The sequence below is a fragment of the Staurois parvus genome, unplaced genomic scaffold, assembly GCF_062004578.1.
Source record: "Staurois parvus isolate SC_StPar_1 unplaced genomic scaffold, SC_StPar_1.0 ptg000468l, whole genome shotgun sequence".
NCBI classification, from domain to species: domain Eukaryota; kingdom Metazoa; phylum Chordata; class Amphibia; order Anura; family Ranidae; genus Staurois; species Staurois parvus.
Window position 1 is genome coordinate 1,251,414 of NW_028318264.1, and position 21,698 is coordinate 1,273,111.

Genomic DNA, 21,698 nt, shown 5'->3' on the forward strand with positions numbered 1-21,698 from the left:
ATACTCTTTTACAAACTTCTCATTTGTTTACATATACCTTAGATTGTACCTCCCTTGAGGGTCAGGGACTGATGTGAATGTACAATATATATGTAAAGCGCTGCGTAAATGGATGGTGCTATATAAGTACCTGAAATAAATATTTCTGTCCCCCTTGCTACTGTACAGTGCTGAGCATACCCTTTGGCGCTATATAAATACTGTATAATAATAATAATGTATTCCCTGAATCATCAATCCCTTAGTACTGTAACTGTGCCTTGGCATAGGCTGGTTGTGAAAACAAATGCTTACAAAAATAAAACGGATGTGGAATGTAGCAGCCATTCTATCAGATGTGATCAGCTGGGGTGTCATCTGTGTAGTGACTCCAGTATCTCTCCCATCCAAAGACATAAAGGAAAGTTCCCAGTCCTGGCAGAGGATGCTGAGGGTTCACTTGTACTGGAGGTTGAATAGCAGACAAGGAGTCACGTGGTGCTGATCCTTCTCCTCCTCCCCCTCCCTCCTATCTACTCACTCCCTTTGTTGTTGCCAGCAGACACACGTATTGCACCCATCTCGTGGCTGGTGACAGGCTGTGTGCCTGCTGAACAATACCCCGAGCCCAGGCAGTGAAGGGGCAATCAGTGCAGAGCAGGAGGAAGGGAGGAGCCAGCACACACACACACACAGGGCTCCACTTCCTTTATTGGTGGCATGGCTCTGAGGAGGGATGGCATCCTCCTGATCAGCACACAGTCCTCCTCTGAATGCAGCTGCTGAGCCCACACTCTGCCCTACATGACAATTATTGATGCTGCTCCCTGGACATCCCTGGACCCCTTGTCTATCCTGTACTTGTGTGGAGGGACACCTGAGAACAGCAGGAGTGACAGGGAATGAGTAGGAAGTGGTGTGTGCTGGAGAATCCACAGAGGAGCCTGCCTTGTGCTCTGTGCTGGTATTGATGCTCCTGGCCTGCTGGAGCGAGCTCTCACCCTTCTCACCCCTGCCTCTTGTCTCACCAGCATCCTGCTTCTCATCATGGAAGGATTGCATCCTGCTTCCAGGCTGCTGGGACCCCTGGCTTTCTGGTCCACCTCCTCTGTGCTTGTCTTCTTAGCCTTCTCCGGCGTCCAGGCGTCCAACCAGCTGCCCAGCGAGTGCCACAATGGCAAAGGAAAGGGGATCAACTGCTCAGGTAATGTAGACTATATAGAAAAACAAATACATTACAAAAAAAAAAAAAAAAAAAAATATATATATATATATATATATATATATTCACACACACATATGTATATATATTCACACACACATATATATATATATATATATATATATATATATTCACACATACACACACACATATATATATATATATTCACACACACATATGTATATATATTCACACACACACATATATATATATATATATATATATATATATATATATATATATATATATTCACACATACACACACACACACATATATATATATATTCACACACACACACATATATTCACACACACACACACACACACATATATATATATATTCACACACACACATATATTCACACACACACACATATATATATATATATATATTCACACACGCACACATATTAAAGAAAAAAAATCTCGCTCTTTATATATATATATATATATATACACACATATCAATTAAAAAAATGATATATGTATATACATTCACAAACACACATATACATGAGCTGCCAGTTTTGTGCATGGAGCATGTTTCTGTATGAACATAATGGGCACATACACGCCTACCTATAATATAATATGATATCCTCGTTACATACCCCGTAGCATTGTACATGTGCCTGCTATGGAACTGCTTTTAATTATCTTGATATATGTGTCAATATTTTAAATACCATTTTTTTTTTAAATGAATGTTATTATACAGTGCCAACAGTTTCTGCAACACTTTACAAATTTACATTTTGAGCATATCATACGCGTACAGCTCTTATCTATATAAAATATAGATACCAGAATGCACACGTGTATATATATATTACATTTTGCATCTGCGATTGTGGATTTGTGCACATGTTTTGATCGGTAAAGTCATAATGTGATTGCTATTTCCAGTAGCCTATAAAAAAAAAAAAAAAAGATTTGTGTATGAATGGGTGATCTAACAAAGAACGCCAGGCCACCTCATAAGACAATGCTATTGTTTTAGGATATTCCTGTGTTGGTGGTGTACTGCGAACAAAAGGATGTGCAAGTCCTTCTGTGCTGTTCCAGTGTGTAGGCAGATGATCCATCAGAGCCTGGACCCTGGCAGGTGGATAGCAGTAGTCATTAATAAACACACCGCTCCCCTTGTTGTATTTTGCTGGGGTGTTCCTGTGTTTTTGGTCGCTTTCTGCAGAACGCACTTGCTAGGAAGTGGCAAAAATGAGTGCAGATTGTGCCATGTGACCCGACCCTTAGGACTGGAATTGACACAGAAAGATGATTGTAGTGGACAGATCAAATAAATAAATAAAGCCTTGGCAGCTGCTCCACTCATGCACAAAGTCCCGCTTGCATTCAGCCTGTGAGCACATCAGTGGCTCATGCCTATCCGGGCACTCTAGCTTTTATGTCAGTTCATGAAAAGATAACATTGCATCTGAGAATCATTCTTGTATTTCCATTTTTATTAAGCTGGCTGTGTTTTCGATGATTCCAGTCTGGTCAATGTGTACTTAATATGAAGTTTTGGTCAGGCTCATTTATTAATGTTGGGTTAATTTATTTCCATCCCCTAAGGGACGCTCAACAATGGCATAATAACGGCAACTTATGCTAATCACTCATAATGGTGTATTTCTTTATCGGCCTCATGGCTAAAAGGCTTAACTCGATAAATATATTTTAACGCAGGGACAGAGAATCGCTCTAATTGATTGATGTCATCAAAAAAATATGGTGTTTGTTTGCATGGTGCTTACCCGTTATTTTATTCCGAGCCTAGTCCATTGGCTGTATAGGTGTATGTTTCTGCTTTAACATATTGATAGTTCTGTCATGTGCTGTGTAATGGTGGCCATGCACAGAGCAATTTTTTTTATCCGATCTTATTGTCAATCAATTTACTGATTGGAAAGGTTGTTTGATGCGCCATAAACATAACAATCAGCTATCTTTTTCTTGCTATTGGATTTTCCGACCAGAATGAGCAGGTTTTGCTCAAAATCGATTAATGACACATTATGTGTTTTTTCAATACTTCATAGATTCGATCATGTTGTCCCATTCTGTGTAGAATGGTTAGATCAGATCATTACTTGTATGACCGCTGTATGAATAAGCATTCAATTAGAGTTAAGGGATACAGTAATTACCCTACTGCCAAAGTAGTCACCATGTTGTATGAATTACATTGGCCTACTGTGAGCTTCTTTCCTTGTTTTTGCATTAAGGCGAATGATAACAGATGATAATGTTTGATTACTATTAAGCATAATATTTGACTATATAAAATTGCTTAGGAATAGGATCCAGCTGTTTCCATATGATTGACGCGTCCCATTTTCTTTTGTGATGCAATTAGTTTTGTGGAAAGAAAGGTTAACAGGTTAGTGTGTTCTTGTTATTAACAGTGGGCTTTAACGAGGTATATAGGTCACTTGAACACACTGCGAAAAAAAAAATGTGTATTACCAAGATCAATTTATCCCGTATCCTGCTGTGAAGACTTGGAGATGTGTCTTCTTTTAAGATTGGCACCTCTTTCAGGATGAAGGTAGTCCCAGCATGAATTAACATCTTGGTCAGGGGTTAGAAAATCAGTCCCCAGGGATGAGTTCCATGCTTTATAACTGTATTCCTGGCCCAGCAATGGTAATTTAAATAGGAAAAAAAAAGAATCGATGATTATCTCACCTGTGTTTAACGAGAACACTGAACACCTGTAATGAGCTTGTCATGGGTTGTTGTGAATTGCAAAATCAAAGCACTAACTTAATTGTGTTGTCTCAAATACTGGAACACGCATCCAATGCATCTGGGTTGCCTTTGTAGCTGATTTATTCCTTCATCTGTGACGCCCATGCTTTGCAGTTAACCATTTCAGTCCAGAATTATATCATATTTTCAATGATTTTTTGATCTTGTATAGCTATCCTCAATTAGACCAATCAAATGCTTTGCCCAGCAATATATAAAGTTGAGTATTTTGCTTTATTCAGGTATTATATATTTCAAAAGATATATAGGTCTAGAATGCTGTAGTTCAAGTCGGTTGCACTGGGGAGGGGAGGATTTATCAAAACTGGAGCAGATCGTATTTGGAGTAGTTGTGCATGGCAGCCAATCAGCTTCTATCTTCAGCTTGTTCTGTTAAACTTTGAAAATCAAAGATAGGAGCTAATTGGTTGTCATGGACAACTACTCCAGATTCTGGCTGCTCCAGGCTGATAAATTCCCCTCATTATGTTACATAAAGAGAGAAAAGCAAACATTGAGGATAAGTATTGTGTAACTTGGGACACCCAGTACTGTACTACTTTCCTATCAAACCCAGTACCAAACCCAAAAGTAAAATATGTAATATATTACCAATTCTTAGATGTGGTGGCTGCATTAGATACCTTCTTGAGGTGTTTTTTTACATTTATTTTGATCTGGTAATCCCAATGGCTGAAAGTGCTGATCGAATGGAAATGTTTCGGCAGGACCATTCATGAGAAGTGGATCGATAGGTTAACTTTAACACATTTAAGGATTGATAAGCTACACTATATTAAATGATTGTTTTTTAGTTCAGTACAGCTTTAACATATATTTTGATGTTCACTTTCTAAATGCTTGCTGTACAAGGGACTACAGTACTGCATAGTACATAAAATGCAAAAAGCAAATGTTAAGGGTCAATATTTCGTATTTCTAAACATATTTAACTTGTGTTGTAATACTTACTCCAAAGTGTACTTTGACTTCCATATTCTAAATGCCTTTTGCAATATATTTCCATTATTACATTACATAAACAGATTTTTAAATTCTTCATTCACTGCCTACTGTACAATGTTTCTATTAATATATTAAATATACAGTTTCTTCTGTAGAAGGTATCTTTGTATAAAACGTCAATCAACATTACTGATTAACAAGTGCTGACATAAAAACCTCAGCCACATAGAAAGTATATTGTTTGCTCTCAGACAGACATCTCTGTTGGACACTGAAAGAGAACAAAAGTTAAGGGGGCTCAGAATTCATAGCGTGTTTAGCCAACGTGGGCATGCAGTATTGAGCTTCTATGGCAAAGGCCTGTTATTGTAAAGGCATGCTTTCCATCTTGTTTTTAAAGCCTTGCACCTTTCCTGCTATGCCCTGCCCTCTTCTCTGATGTGTTGTGGCTAGTGCAGAATTCCATATGTCTGGTTGATACTTAATGCAAATTGTGGAAATGCACTGGCTTTCTTATCCATTGTTTCTTTTTGTATTTTTTGTTTTAACAATACAGGTGGGAAAAACAACTTTTTCTCTTTCCCACCCATCCCTATCTCAAACCCCAGAGCCACACAATCCTGCAATCAGCTGAGAAGGAAGGACCTGAACACCATCACAGAAAAAAGAAGGGGGGAAACTATATAGTATACAACATAACCAGCTATAATGGAATCTGTGTACATTAGGGGCGAGTAATGAAGAGAATCCCACCCTCAGCAGACACCTAACATTCAGTTATATAAAGATAGGGGAGTTTAATGATTGAAGTTGCTGTAAAGTAATAAATATACTGTCAGGATAATCTGATAAGACTAATGAGTGGCACAAGAATAACTACCAAATACACTGGAAGAGCAATCAATGACATGGTGGCAAAGTCGGGTGTGTCTAGCCAGTTACCCCTAAACCTAAGGACTCATGTACACTGCAGCTGAAAAACTCACATTTAGGAACCGTTCTGCGTTTTTTTCAGCAGCCTCTGAACTCTCCCTAATGTTTTCCTATGTGTCCATGTACACATCGTCATTTACAGTCGTTTACAGGCAGTTGAGTTTACAATCGTTTTTTGAACACAGAAAACTTGCGTTCAGGAGTAGATTTTATCTGCGTTTCAAACACTTGTAAAAACGCGACTAACTGTGTTTATAAGCGTTTGCGTTTGAAATTTTTTTTAACTCTTCCATTTCCAGATGCTGTCCAGAGCCTTTTTTCATCATGAAAAATACATGCAAAGCGTTTTCCTGGTACTCAAATGGACCCGGTATACCATACTTTTAGGTTTCGCATGAAAGAAAATATGTTAGACACTGCTGCAATAATTTCTGCACAGAAATGAGCTGGAACGACATCCAAACACCACAAAAAAAAGACAGCTAATCTCAACAAATACTGCTCTCTCTGCTTCTGCTCTCTCTATTTCTCTCAAAATGTCTGCAATAGTTAATTTTTTACTGTTATTCAGTGCATTCTTGGCATTTTGGAAGGTCTCCTGAGGTTATCTTTAAAAAAACTCTTCTGAACGCCAACGCTCAGAAACGCGCATAAATATGAAAACGCGACTAAACAGACGTTTTTTAACCTACGTTTTACAGCTGTCAGTTTCCATTGTTCAGAAAAGTCCAGTGTATATGGGGCCTAATACATGCGATCATGCAAATTATACAAAAAATACCTCTTTCGAAGCAATCGTACAATAATCTGATCGTAAGTACACAGCTTTCATCCAAAATTATTTGAAGGGACAAGCATGCCATTTTTTCTTATACGATACCAGAGAGTACGATTTTTGTTTAATCAGTATGGTTTTTGTCTGAAAATACAATACAAATACATTACATCACTTCTGATTTTTTTTTTCTGTCGTACAAGAATTTTCATAACTTTATTGACCTCTTCACTTTCAATCTGGGACTAGCTTTAAAAAAAACAGACTATCATTTGTCCAATATTCTCATTGTGTGTAAGGGGCTTTAGTTTCTCCTATTTAAGGGGACAGCTTCTCTGATTAAAAATTTGTTTCTCTCCAAGTAGGGTACTGTTTACAGAAGTGGTACCTCATGGCCATTTCAAAACCAAAATAAACATAATTTGGTATCGGGGTGAAGTTGATACGAAAATTTTTTTTATATAGTGTGCAATACGTCATTCTAGTATCAGAAGAGCTTTGGGCACCTCCAGTGCATTTCTAGGTCTCCTATAGTCCAGCCACACCGATGTGGTGGGGTACAATAGGTCCTATGTAATACGGTATATACAGTATCTTACAGAAGTGAGTACACCCCTCACATTTTTGTAAATATTTTAGTATATCTTTTTATGTGACAACACTGAAGAAGTGACACTTTGCTACAATGTAAAGTAGTGAGTGTACAGCTTGTATAACAGTGTAAATTTGCTGTCCCCTCAAAATAACTGAAAACACAGCCATTAATGTATAAACCGCTGGCAACAAAAGTGAGTGTACCACAAAGTGAAAATGTCCAAATTGGGCCCAATTAGCCATTTTTCCTCCCCGGTGTCATGTGACTCGTTAGTGTTACAAGGTCTCAGTTGTGAATCGTGAGCAGGTGTGTTAAGTTTGGTGTTATCGCTCTCACTCTCTCATACTGGTCACTGGAAGTTCAACATGGCACCTCATGGCAAAGAACTCTCTGAGGATCTGAAAAAAAGAATTGTTGCTTTACATAAAGATAGGAAGATTGCCAAGACCCTGACACTGAGCTGCAGCACGGTGGTCAAGACCATACAGCGGTTTAACATATACTTAGAACAGGACTCGCCATGGTTGACCAAAGATACTTAGAACAGGACTCGCCATGGTTGACCAAAGATGTTGAGTGCACATGCTCAGCGCCATATCCAGAGGTTGTCTTTGGGAAATAGACATATGAGTGCTGCCAGCATTGCTGCAGAGGTTGAAGGGGTTGGGGGGGTCAGCCTGTCAGTGCTCAGTCCATACGCCGCACACTGCATCAAATTGGTTGGCATGGCTGTCGTCCCAGAAGGAAGCCTCTGCTAAAGATAATGCACAAGAAAGCCTGCAAACAGTTTGCTGAAGACAAAGCAGACTAAGTACATGGATTACTGGAACCATGTCCTGTGGTCTGATGAGACCAAGATAAACTTATATGGTTCAGATGGTGTCAAGTGTGTGTGGCGGCAACCAGGTGAGGAGTACAAAGACAAGTGTGTCTTGCCTACAGTCAAGCTTGGTGGTGGGAGTGTCATGGTCTGGGGCTGCATGAGTGCTGCCCGCACTGGGGAGCTATAGTTCATTGAGGGAACCATGAATGCCTTCGTGTACTGTGACATACTGAAGCAGAGCATGATCCCCTCCCTTGAAAGACTGGGCTGCAGGGCAGTATTCCAACATGATAACGACCCCAAACACACCTCCAAGACGACCACTGCCTTGCTAAAGAAGGTGAGGGTAAAGGTGATGGACTGGCCAAGCATGTCTCCAGACCTAAACCCTATTGAGCATCTGTGGGGCATCCTCAAATGGAAGGTGGAGAAGCGCAAGGTCTCTAACATCCACCAGCTCTGTGATGTCATCATGGAGGAGTGGAAGAGGACTTCAGTGGCAACCTGTGAAGCTCTGGTGAACTCCATGCCCAAGAGGGTAAAGGCAGTGCTGGAAAATAATGGTAGCCACACAAAATATTGACACATTGGGCCCAATTTGGACATTTTCACTTAGGGGTGTACTCATTTTTCTTGCCAGCTGTTTAGACATTAATGGCTGTATTTTGAGTTATTTTGAAGGGACAGCAAATTTACACTGTTATACAAGCTGTTCACTCACTACTTTACATTGTAGCAAAGTGTAATTTCTTCAGTGTTGTCACATGAAAAGACATAATAAAATATTGAGGGGTGTACTCACTTCTGTGAGATACTGTATAACTGAGTATATTTTTGAGATATGGTTAGTAGAGCCTCTAAGATAGATGTCCACATGTTCAGGTCCTTTAAAGTAGATGTCCAGGCAATGTATTTCGGTCCTCCTCCCCTTTTGCCCTGCAAGGCAGTTGCTTCCATGCATTTAGTGCTGAAGGGAGTATACCAGTATAAACTTATAGTAATGCGTCATCCTCATATAATGCCAATATGTCCTCCCTGCCATCACCAGTGTCAAAAAAGCAACTGCAAAGAGCAAAATACACCCCTGTCTTGTGCCCCACCCTGGGGAAATAATTCTGAGAGTTTTCTGTTAAAACAGACACGAACCCAAAGGACTTCATAAAGTTGTTGTACTAATTTTTTAAAGTAAGGGATTAGGTAAAATTTATCCAAGACCTCCCATAGATAAGTCTTCTCAATGCTATCAAAGGCCTTGGCAGCGTTGAAGGAGAAGACAGCCCTACCCTAAAGGTGGAGCAATAGAGGCAACATTAATGGGGTTATCTGAGTCTTAGTGAAGGTGGCTTATAAATGACCATTGCTCCTCATGTCTTCATAGTATTTGTGTCCCTGTGTTCTGCCTTAGTTAAGGACATGGTTTTAGAAAAACTATTTGCATTGTATACCATTTGGGCTGGGTGTCCTGGGTAGGATTTCCTGTTTAAGCCCTCCTTAGCTGATCTAACTAAGGCCATCATAGCTTTCTAAAACTGTTGAGTGGGGTTTTTTACCTGGTAGATATCCTGGTTTAACTCCTCAAAATCATTTTCGGAGTGTCCCATACTACCTCAAGTGGTGCAAGAGGCATACTGATAATCAGGAAGTCTTTAATTTTGACCGTCTGTTAAGGCAATGACTCTGGAGTAGGAGTGTGCACTGAATGGCATTGGTAGGTAAAATATCTTCTATGTAATAGTTTGGTAGTATTTTTTAAGTTAGGCGTGTTTTCTGCAGACAAATAACAGTTAGATTAAATTGTAATAATATTTAGAAAACAGCGTTACATTCAGTGGGATCACTCATTCTACAGATGTGAGACCATTACCACCAGATTCACCATTGAGAGATATGGATTTGTCAGGAGTCCATGTGGGGGAAACATTTCTCATTAGTGAATGTCAGCGAGGCCAAGGGTGGAAAATGTCTGCAGTAGTACATCAAGGAGTAGGAAAGTTCAAATTGTGCAATCAAAAGAGCAGCATTTCAGGTGTTCTAAGAGGAAACCTCACAACAAGAGTCAGGTGAGAAGCATGTCATGAAGAGGGAACAATCACTGAACACTAATAATATAAACTAATGCCAAACAATGACAAGTTCCTGTCCAGGGTACCCAAAAACTTTTCCACATAGAAACCTTATTGTAATATTCACTCTGTAAAGAGATACAACATGAGCAGATATAGATTCCCCTAGATTGAAAAGGTGTTTAGTCTGATCTACCCATGTAGATGTTGCCATAAAGATGTCAATGAAATAAGTTTCAGGCATGTGGGGCAAAGCATGGCTTTGGCTCTTTGCCATTGCACTTGTGCTTGAAAGTCAGGGAAGATGGAGAGCTTTACCTGATTTTAGGATAAGTAATTATGATCTCTGGCATTACACAGAATATTGAAGAAGTTTCAGGATTAACAGTCTTAGGGGCCCACCTGCTTAAAAGAAATATCGTCCTCAGCAGAGCTTATCCTGCCCTCCAGTGCAATAGTAAGTTCTTACTTGCCCTTGAAGGTCATGGCGCATAGAGGATACGTCTTTCTTTTTTCCCTTTAATTAGTCAGAGAGGCTATCTAGATGTAGATATTCAACATTTATTGATATCTAAGAGTTCCTCACAGAGTGTAGGTTCAGGAGCCCCCTGTATAGTTGATGAGGTCTGCATAGTTTCATGGTGATAAATTCCGATAAATTTTAAAAGCAGAATCCATCAATTTTGCAACCTACTTCTTCCCAACTGTTTTTTATTTTTACTATTTGATATATATTTATGTTAAAGCGGCCCAGGGCACAAAGGAGTATTATCAGCTCAGTACTACAGTGGTATTGTTCAGGGGGATCCTATGAGTTTTCTTTTTAATGACATGAAATAGATTAATGCTGAACTCCAAACAATTCATTAAAACATCTTTAAATGTTTATTTTTAATGTACGCAGTGTAAGTACCTGATTTTGATTTGATATCAACCTTCTGTACTCCACGTAGATAAGAGCTCATAGTTGGGAAGGGAGAAACAGTAGAAGGAGCCAATCAGTTCTGATGGTCATGGAAAAAACATTCAGATAGGAGGAGAGAGCAGAGTGATATAGAGATTCCCTTATTAGCCTGCTACTTCTGCTTTCACTGGCTATTCACAGGCCGGGGTTGGGACAAGACTGATAGGTGTTATTCAACTGCAGCGGAGAAAGTCAGGTCTCCTTCCCTGCCAGACTATGCTATGCTATGTCGTAGAGCTGTGTAAATTTCAGAATTGGATGAACATGACAAGCAAAACAGCTCCTTTGTATTTATTTCATCTGTGTATTTGACTATTTATTTGGAGTTCAACGTTAAAAAGATTTGGGTGTGTACAGAGGATTGGCTGTATTTGACCATGGGTAACAATCAACCTGAACTTCCAAAACCTTGACCCGGGTACTCAATAAGCGTTTTTCTTCTAGTAGCTCTTTTTCTTCCTGCTCCATCAGTCAGCCTTAGTTAGGTGTTACAGGAGTATTACTTTAGTTAATGCTTTACTAATTCAGGTCCGATGCCATTAGTGCCGGTAAGCCCTAAATAATTTTGTGTTATACTGCACTCCTGAAAATCACTTAAAAATAGATCACAAAGTGCTGAAAACAGCCTAAAGTTAGCTAAGTCTTGTCTATTCCCCCATTCCATGTAAGTCCGGCAAACTGTTGTTGAAAAGCAAAATTCACATCTGAAGGGATTCTTATCTGTTCTTTATTCTCAATCCTGGTTTGCAGACAGGTTCTTTCTACAATGTATCTGTGCACTGTAGGTGAAAATGTATGAGGGGCTGCTTGCTTCTGCTTCTCAGGCTCCATGCACGCTGGATGTTTTAATGACGCTGGTAACGTTAGCAGTGTAAAGTCATGTGAAAACGTGAGTTTTTCATCATTTTATAGTTTTTTTCCATTAGCGTTTAGTGGTGCTTTGCCGTGTTTCTTAGCTTTTTTTATACCCAAAAAAAATTTATTTTGCGCAAAAAAAGTCCAAAAATGCCATGTTTTTCAACATTTGAGTGTTTATACAGCTAAAAAACTCCTCTAGCAGCCCACTAGTTCTGAGTTTTTTTCCAGCCAAAAAACTCCCCTGCCAAAACACAGATTACTGTCTATGTCAGGGGCGGACTGACTATTCGAGTACCGAGGGCCCGGGGTCAGTAGGGGGCCCTATGAAATGCCCCTGGTACCTTTTTTATAGGCTTTTTTGAGTGTGGGCAAGGACACAGGGGCCCCATGATCCCCTATTACCCGGGGGCCCCATGAGTTGTCAGTCCGCCCTGGTCTATGTGTGCATGAACACATAGGATAACATGCTGGGGAGTTTATTGGCTGTAGAAATGCCAAAAGCCAAAAACAGCCGCTGTAGAAACGTCCAGTGTGCACGAGGACTAAGAGTTTGGCTATCGTTTTCTATAGTAAATACATGAGTGCCTGTCATGACTCAGAACAAAGAGAATAAAAATTGGTTCTATAGGCAAAATTTCTTGGTATATTATCTGGTAGATTAGTCGAAGGTTTCAGACAAGAAAGTTGCAAAGCTGCTCAAGCATGGCATCTATTTTACTAATCTGTAGTACTCTAGGAATTCATTAATTCATTTGTAAAATAAAGATTGTATGTACACAGTGAAAAATGATTATAAAACATCGGATTAAAAACGTATAACCTTTTAAAAAACTGTCAAACAGTTTAGGAGATAATGTACACTGGTGTTTAGGATGCCTTTGAAATGCATTCATCATGTGTTTGAGACATGCTTAATGTGCATTTACATTCAATTTTATAATAAAGGTAAATGCACTATATGATCTGTATTGCCAGTGTGCAGTTTCTATACCGTTAGAGGTTGATTTATAGCTTTTTCAATTTATTCTTTGCATATTCTTTATTATTTTAACATTTTGTGATCTCCCAGACTGCCATTTTTATAAAACATTTATTTTTAAAGTTTTGAGACTTTAAACGATTACGTGCCTATGCAGGGCCATCTTTTACTGACACAGGGATGCATGAGTATTGCATGCATCCCCATGACGACAATCCCATAGACGCCTATAGGGACACGCAGCTGCACGGATATAGCCACCCAATGTCCCAATGTGATATCTGTGCAGGTGCTTGCCCCCAAACTTACCCTGCGTATTTGAAAATATTTTACCTTGCAATTTTAGGTTATTATTATTATTATACAGTATTTATAAAGCGCCGATAGTTCGCTCAGCGCTGTACATTACAAAGGGGGACAGAACATGTGACAGAACAATACCAATACAATGCAAAACATGAGGGGATCGAGGGCCCTGCTCTTTCGAGCTTACAATCTAGGAGGGAGGGGATAGTGGTACAGGAGGAGATAGCTGTGGGGGATGGAGTGGTAGGAAGAGTGGAGGAGATCGGCAAGTTAGCAGGGGTTGGGGTAGGCTTCCCTGAAGAGATGGGTTTTCAGGGTGCGCCTAAAGGAGAGGAGAGTAGGTGATAATCTGATGGGTTGGGGCAGGGATTTCCAGAGGATGGGTGACACCCTGGAGAAGTCCTGGAGGCGGGCATGGAAGGAGGAGACCAGGGAACTAGAGAGAAGGAGGTCTTGTGAGGAGCGGAGTGTGCGTGCTGGGTGGTACTTGGATATTAGGTCAGTGATGTAGTACGGGGCAGTGTGGTGGACGGCTTTGTACGTCAGTGTTAGGATTTTGAATTTGATCCGTTGCGCAATCGGAAGCCAGTGGAGGGATTGGCAGGGGGGGGGGTGGAGATGGAGCGGTTGGAAAGGTGAATGAGTCTGGCAGCCGTATTCAGGATGGACTGAAGCGGGGATAACCAGCGGCGAGGCAGGCCAGAAAGGAGGGAGTTGCAGTAATCGAGTCGTGATATGATGAGGGAGTGGATGAGCTGTTTAGTGGTTTCTGGGGTTAGGAACGTGCGGATTTTTTTATTAATGAAGTCTTTATTTTCAAAAGGATTGTTTTAAGGTAAAAATGTCCAAAAGTATGTTACAAATACTACTGTAAGTTGAAATAATTATGACAGACTCTGATTTTAGATAAAGTATAACTCTACTTTTGTTGAGTAAAAAAAATCTTCCTTTGTTAGCTGCATACAAAGCAGGGATTTTAGCAAACCTCATTGAACTGTCATACCTTCTGTTGTTTCTAGTAGAATTCCACTCACTTCCTCCTTCCTGCATCTGCCTTCTGAGTTAGGGATTGGCAGTGGCCTTTTCAAATTGAATGTTCTGCAAGGAGTGTCAACCAATATTTAAATACTTTTTTTTTGTTAATGTTTAAAGAAGATCTACAGTTATTTATATAAAAATTTAAAAGTCAGAAGCTTCAGATACTGTAGCTGCTGACCTTTCATAAACAGGTACTCACCAGTACAAGAGTCCAGCACTGTCATTGCTTGGGCCAATTCTTCACAGGTCTTCTGGTCCCAGTGCCGCCATCTTGCTTGTTGGATGCCGCTGTGACTTCCTGATGTTTCATGTTTTCATGAAGTTTGAAGAAGCTCGCCCCAGCCCTGCCCGCAATCTTCTTGGACAAGTCACTTGTCCCAAGAGACTATAGGACCATTCATAAAGTGCAGGATGTCACAGCATGAAAATATGAACATGAAACATCAGGACTGACAACTTTTAAAAGACAATAAATGAAACAAACTTGAAGTCTGTTCACAAGCGGACATGATGAAGTCAGCAGCTTAGGCTCCACCCAACACCCAGGAATCTCTTAACAATGTTCTATGGGACGAAACATGTTGGGTGGAGCTTAAAACAGAACTTAACCCAAAAGGAGAAGTTACACTTATTCCCCTCCCCTCCTCTACCATTTATACTCTTTTTGGGAAGGGGGTACCTAGTTTTGACAGGCACCCGCGCCTACTTCCGCTCATCGCCTAGGCCTCCACGCATTCTTTGCTTGCAGCCTTCTGGGATACATCCCATGTCCCAAAAGGTTGCAGGACAATTCACAAACACTGCGCAGCTCACAAATATGCAGTGGGAAGCTGCCGGGGAAGCCATAAGTAATCACAACTGACTTATCTTAGTAAACATGCTGGCCTCGGGGATCCAGAAAACAGCGTAGAACCAGAAAGGGTGAGGAACACTGGATCTCTGGACAGGTAAGTGTCCTGTTATTAAAATTCAGCAGTTACATATTTGTAGCTGCTGACTTTTCTTTTTTTGGGGGGGGGGGGGGTTGAAGATTCTTTTTAAGCTGCTGACTTCATCACGTCCCCTGGGACATGTGAGTGGGCTTTGACTTTGTTTCATTTACTGTCCTGTGAATACCTTCTATACTGAATAAATGCAGTTGTTTTATACAGTGCTACAGTACCTGTCCTGCATTATTTCTCTCCTCATGTCTCCTGCTGCCCTCGTTTTATTGCTTAGCTGATTGTGGTCTGGGTTGTGATGCATGCCAAGCTGGCCACTTCTGTCCTGTGACCACGCTCAGTATATGTAAGTGTACAATGACCACTGTTGGTAGGGTTATGTATTTTTTATAAGAGGCTTATGGTGGCGGTGCACTGGGTTGGCATATTTGGAGTATTGATCTGCACAAACAGTTTTTTCACTGGAGACATGTTTATTGGGTTTTCATGAAGTTTTTTTTCACTGGACACATGCTTATTGGAGTTTTTTCTCACATGATTGTATATTTATTTTATTGTCTTTTCATTATTCACCGTGATGTTTATTGAAGAACAAAAGTTGTTTGTCTTAGGTTGAAAATGTACAGGGGAAGCGCAACACAGATTATTTCCATCAGATGTATTACTTTGTGAGTGCAGTCTCTCTGCCACTTTTATTTATTCAAGGTTTGATTTAATTTTACCGACCCCGGAGTTTCACAATATTTAACAAGTTTTAAATCTGCCTGCAAGTGCACTATATGATGCTTCTGGAGATCCCACTAGTCTTTTACAAAGCTGGGAAAAAAAGGTTTTAGTTTCTGTATTGCAGAACTGGAAGGCTCTTTTAATACAGCAGGGACCTGAGTATTTGGTGCCAAGTACAAAATTGTCCATTTAAAAAGGTATAAGTTTAGATAAACTGGACAAGAAATGGGGAATCAATTGAATGTAATGTAGATAGGTTAAAAGTACCTAGCAAAGTATTGTGATTGTGGCACACTTGAGATCATGTTGTTGAGAAATGTTTCTCCAAGGAACTCAGAAGAAGCCTGCTTAGAAAACCTAACGCTTGGTGACTATTTATAACAGAACGATCTGCTCTCTGCTGGACACTGCAGGGTTTACTTCACAATTTCCTTGAATTTTACAAGTCATTTATTAAATGCAGACCGTGGTGTGGAGCCTGCAATGTCTTGCAGAATGTTCCTTGCATTATGTTGCAAAGATCGCTCCACAATAGAATAAAGTTGCATAACTGTGACAGGTCATGTGACTTTCTTTGGGGTCCCGGTGCAAGGTAAGTGCTAAGCACAGTTGTAAAGCACATCTGTGTGCCTAATATGTGGCCATATCATGGATATATAATAGACTCCTTAGTAATTTTCAAGAGATTGTAAAACGTTCTGCTTCATCTGAGCTTCAGGCCTTGCATAAATAAACTTTTAACAGTTAATGCGATTTCCAGACTTGCATATAAGAGGGAAAGCAAACGGGTTTGTCCACATCATATGCAGAAACCTGTGTTTTTATGCATCTGATCACCATAGGTTTCTGTGATCAAGCCCCAGTGGGCAGGGTGGTGGCTGAGGTCAAGCCATTCATGCATCTGACTCCTGGGGTCGGTTGAGTGGAGTCCATCTTCTTCTCCTATCAGCTTTACTGGAACTGCTTTTGGGACACTTGCTCCCTTTCTTTCCCAGTGGGGTGATTCTTGTCTCATTATCCAGCTTGGAGTGGTGCCACAAGACATTCTCACAGCTCACATGCATCCCTCCTAGATTGTAAGCTCGAAAGAGCAGGGCCCTCAATCCCCTCATGTTTTGCATTGTATTGCTATTGTTCTGTCACATGTTCTGTCCCCCTCTGTAATGTACAGCGCTGAGCAAACTATTGGCGCTTTATAAATACTGTATAATAATAATAATCTCTGCAGTGTCACATAGAAAACAATTATTTTCCATGTGCCCCATTCAAACCACAAGCAAGCATTAAGGTGGGGAAAATGCAGCATGTCTTAATTTTTCTGCCCCACATCCAGGGTTACGTGAAGTTACTGTACATCTGCAATACAGCTCCACTGAAACTATTGTATGTCTGACTCTAAATGTATTTCCATGCTTGACCTGCTTTGGGCAAGAACTTTGTCAAGATCGGCAACACAGACTTCATGTTATTGATCGATGAATGAGATACTTTGCAAAGTTAAAGTGGACCTGAACGCAGAAAATGAAGATTTGCTGTGTTATAGTGAACATCCAGAAAGGTTAAATGTGCTGTAGCAGTACCCTGAATAATGTACTTTATGTCTTGAATTTATCATACAAAAAGCGTGCTTCCAGTGTCTAGGCACTTCTGTAACTGAAAAAAGAAAGAAAGAATTGGATTTAGTAGGCTGCTAGAGATGTATACCAAATAGTATTAGCAGCTATATTGTAGAAAAACATAACAAGCCAACACTACTTGGGATTTAAATTATAACTAAAGACAAAACTAATTTTTTTTTGTTTTGGATAGAGTTTGTATTGCTGTCTGTGCCCCTCTTAGGGAGATTCATCCTCTTTATTTGTCCTGTTTACCATTATCATTGAAAGTAAAGAAAATTCCAAATTTTAGGTTGTTCCAAGAAATGTAATAGTTAAGTAGTATAAAACCACTAGTGGCTCTGAGGAAGAGGCAAGTCCTCGAAACGCGTCAGCCTTTTAGATGTCTAAACTCCCTATTGCGGACTGTTACTCAGCGCGGTGATGACCCAGCTGTTCTTGATGATGTGCCTTGACTATATTGTCGTTTGTGAGTACAACACCTACTTTATTGTTTATTAAACAACATTTTTTATGGTAATCCACTAGGCCTGTGCGCCCTCTGTTTTGTCTTTCCTCATTCAGTATATTTGGATTTCCCCGGTCCATTTGAGGGCAGCAAGGTGTGCATGTTCCAGGACATTCTTAATGTGGTTGTAGCATCGAGTCCATCCCCAAGCGCAGGAGCATTTGTGTTTACTAGTTTTTGGAGACCTGGGGTTCCCAAGGAATTCCCTTAATTTTAAGGGATTTCCTCTCACTTCCTGTTCTCCCATGGGACAGGAAGTGGAGGGAAATCTTCAAAATGGGACACAGAAGTAAAAAAAAAAACTGACAGGGGTTATAACCCTCCCTTGCTCTATCCAAATTGAAAACAAAAAAGTTTTGCCTATAGTTCTACTTCAAGTGCAGCAAAGGCAGTGTTGTCAGCCCAGCACAGGAGTTAAGAGATCAGAGGACTTCTGTCAGGGTCCACAGGTATTTTTCTGTACTTGCAGCATTCTCAAAGGGACAAAACATGGTATATTTGCATATATTACATCTTTTGCTCAACATAAGCCTTAAAGTGTTACTAAACCCAGGACCCTGCATTCACTATATTTGGTCTTCCACAGTACACTGAATATGGAAATGCAATTACCGGTATTCTAGTAAATATAAACTGATAAATACCTTTTGTAATCAGCAGTTAGAGCAGTCTTAAAGCTTGTAGGAAGAGTTTTCATTCTGCTCTAGGAGGACGTAAAACCCCTGACCTCTGTCTGGACAGTGCTGATTGGCCCTGTGCTGATCACATGCTCTCTCCCATGAAAAACCTCTCTAGCAATACACAACAAACTGAGCATGTGCAGAGTGACTCCTCACGATAGCTTATCAGGAGAAAAGAGGGGGCACAGGAAGAAGGGGAGGATCAGAGAAGTCAGGATCAAACAGCATTTTTTCACACTGTAGAGGATTAACTCCTTAGTTTCCACAGTGAGTATAACAAGCATGCTTTACTGCATATACAGACTGATTTTACTGTTTAGTAACACTTTAAGTTGAAAAAGGAGTTTAAACACTGTTTTCCTAGGTTTAGAAAGTTAAAATGTTTTCTATTAGAGATTCACATTGACCCATACGTAACTCCAGTAGACTTCCATATAGTGTGATAACAGTATTAAAAAAATGCTTGATGATGGGTAAGGACAAGAAAAAACGTTTGTGCCAGAGAACCAAGCAATAGAATTTTTGGCAACCCACTAGACAGTTGCAGTATACCCTCACACACAAATGCGTAATTGCGTCACAACCAACGTTGGCAGGCAAGCCATCAGCATATCTTAAAGCAAACCTGTGCCTAGGCTATGAACAATGAAGTATCAGCAGGGTGGATAAAAATCAATGATTTTTAAAAAAAAAAAAATAAAAAAAAACGGATTTTTTTTTATTTAAATCGGATTTTTTTTAATTTAAATCGGATTTTTTTGATTTAAATCGGATTTTTTTTAAATAAAATGCTTTTTGAGAAAAATATTTTACCATCCAAAGGTTATTCCATCATGAAATAAAGATTAGTTTTTTAATTATGTAGAATAAGGCTGTATATGGTTAATTGTTTTGGTAAATAAATTCCATGAATCCATTCACAATGTCATGCTCTGCCAGAGGATTTTGTAAGATTATTGGGCAGTTTCTCTGCCTACAAGATACTATCACAGATGATCAGTTTACTTTTGCAGTTCTCAAAACTGAATTTGACTCAGCGGAGATCACATGCCTCTTCTTCACAGCAAAAATGTTATAACATGAACAGAGTTAAGAAAAAGACCTTCATCCTAACTTCTACAAACCTATGAATACAGAATCAACCCCTTCAGTGCTAAGTTTCAAGAAGTTCAGTGAATAGAATAGAAACAATATTTTTCTGATTGTTTGGAGTGGAATAGATCTGCACAAGAAGAAAGTGAAACTAAGTGTGAGGAGGAAGGGGCTGACAGTCTAAGTTTCTTCAAATATATATATTTTGTTTAGCCAAATTAGTTAACAAACATGGATGTTTAAGCAAATCACATATGCTGGAATGTTATTGTTTCAGTTGAATAAATCTATTTAAATTGTTATTATTAAGGTAATGATTATTTTTCTGCTTCCTAAGTACAACAGAAAAGTTGTCCAAATATGAATGATTAACCTATTAAACTGGGGATAAAAAAAACTAATATGAAAAGTTGATATTCTAAAAATCTTCACCTACTTGCATATTGAAGTTATACCAACAAGAATTAGTCTTTATGTAGAAAACTAGGATTTACATCAAGCCTTACTGACTAGTCATTTACATCGTGATTTAAATCAGTTTGATTTAAATCAAATCCACCCTGAGTATCAGCATACTTGATAACAGTAAACTGTATTTAAAACAAGCCCTAACTAACCTCTGTAGCTGCAGACACTGTAGAACAAATAATTCCAGACTTTGATGGCAGAAACACCAACGTTATACAAGTAGTTTGTCTGGATGCTCAGGTACTTCTGCTCCCCATTTCCAGACCACCTGCTCTGTGTTAACATTAGCTATTAGACAGCTGGAAGGCTGCTGTGGCCCTGCTGGGATGTTGAAGTAGAACTAAAGATAAAACTTTTCTTTTTTATTTTGTAAATAAGGGAGGGTACAACCCCTGTCAGATTTTTTTCTGTGTCCCATTTGGGAGATATTTCTCTGTCCCATAATCAAAAAAAATAAGTGAGAATAAATCCCTCCAAAGTGTGGGAACCCCTGGTTGTCGCCAGGCTCATATTGGAAGATTTCCCCTATCTTCCTGATCTGGGGACAACCCAAAATTGATGAATTTCTTTCACTTTCCCTCTTGGTGATAACAGCAAACAGGACAAGTAGAGAGAACAAATCTTCCTAAAGTGGCACAGGCAGCATTTAAAACCTGACAGGTGTCCTAATCTCTGTCCACTCTATCCAAAACAAAACATCTTTGATTTTAGTTATACTTGCATTACTTCTACTATGAAGTTAAATAATTAAAAGAGAAGTGTGGGAATGTAGAAAAACAAAAACACATACTCATCAAGATGGCTGCATCTTCGATCCAAAGCTGCAGCTGTCCCCTGCTGGCTCTACACCAAGAAGCAAGTAATCAAACAACACTGATCGCTCAGTGCTCAGGTCTGCTCGGAGCAGAGTGTGGTGACTGTCAGTCACTGGCTCTGTGCCTCTGACGCTCACAGTGATACTTTAAGATCACTAAGTATAAAAAAATGTTTTATGTTTGATGTGTTATATGTTTAAGTGTGCATTTTTATTGTCTGCAGTCCATGCTAATGTTATGCATGTAGTTCACATTAAACTGTAACCAGCACAGATTGTTACATTTGCATAACTCATACCAGTTGGTTCAAAGCATGGTTTAATTAGAGGCATGCCTGGCAGCGAAATAATGCAAGCACTCTGATGTCTATTTACAAGCTTTATACTCATTCAGGTACTTCATTTTTCTTCTACTTTACAAAACAATTAAGCTAGGTTAATCCACGTCCATACAGATTGGCTGTAGTGCATGTGTGTATATATGACAGTGGTAGATACATTACATTGTATGCTTCTTTTGAGGCAGGGGCCAATGTACATAGCATACTTACTCTTTATGAGATGTGGAGTTTCTTAATGCTTTACAATTGAGCAGGGC

At 39.6% G+C, this 21,698-nt stretch overlaps 1 protein-coding gene across 2 annotated transcripts in view; it reads left to right on the plus strand.

Annotated features, from left to right (window-relative positions):
• Positions 1-506: 506 nt before the first annotated feature.
• Positions 507-21,698, plus strand: part of TMEFF1 (transmembrane protein with EGF like and two follistatin like domains 1) — a 295,872-nt gene continuing 274,680 nt past the window's right edge. Inside the window, exon 1 of one of the 2 annotated variants that reach the window (XM_089689044.1) lies at positions 507-1,183. In XM_089689044.1, coding sequence (XP_089545170.1) covers positions 1,027-1,183 — 157 coding nt within the window. In that variant the 5' untranslated portion in view covers positions 507-1,026. The remainder of the gene's footprint in view (positions 1,184-21,698) is intronic. The other variant, XM_089689043.1, reaches the window with a different exon arrangement.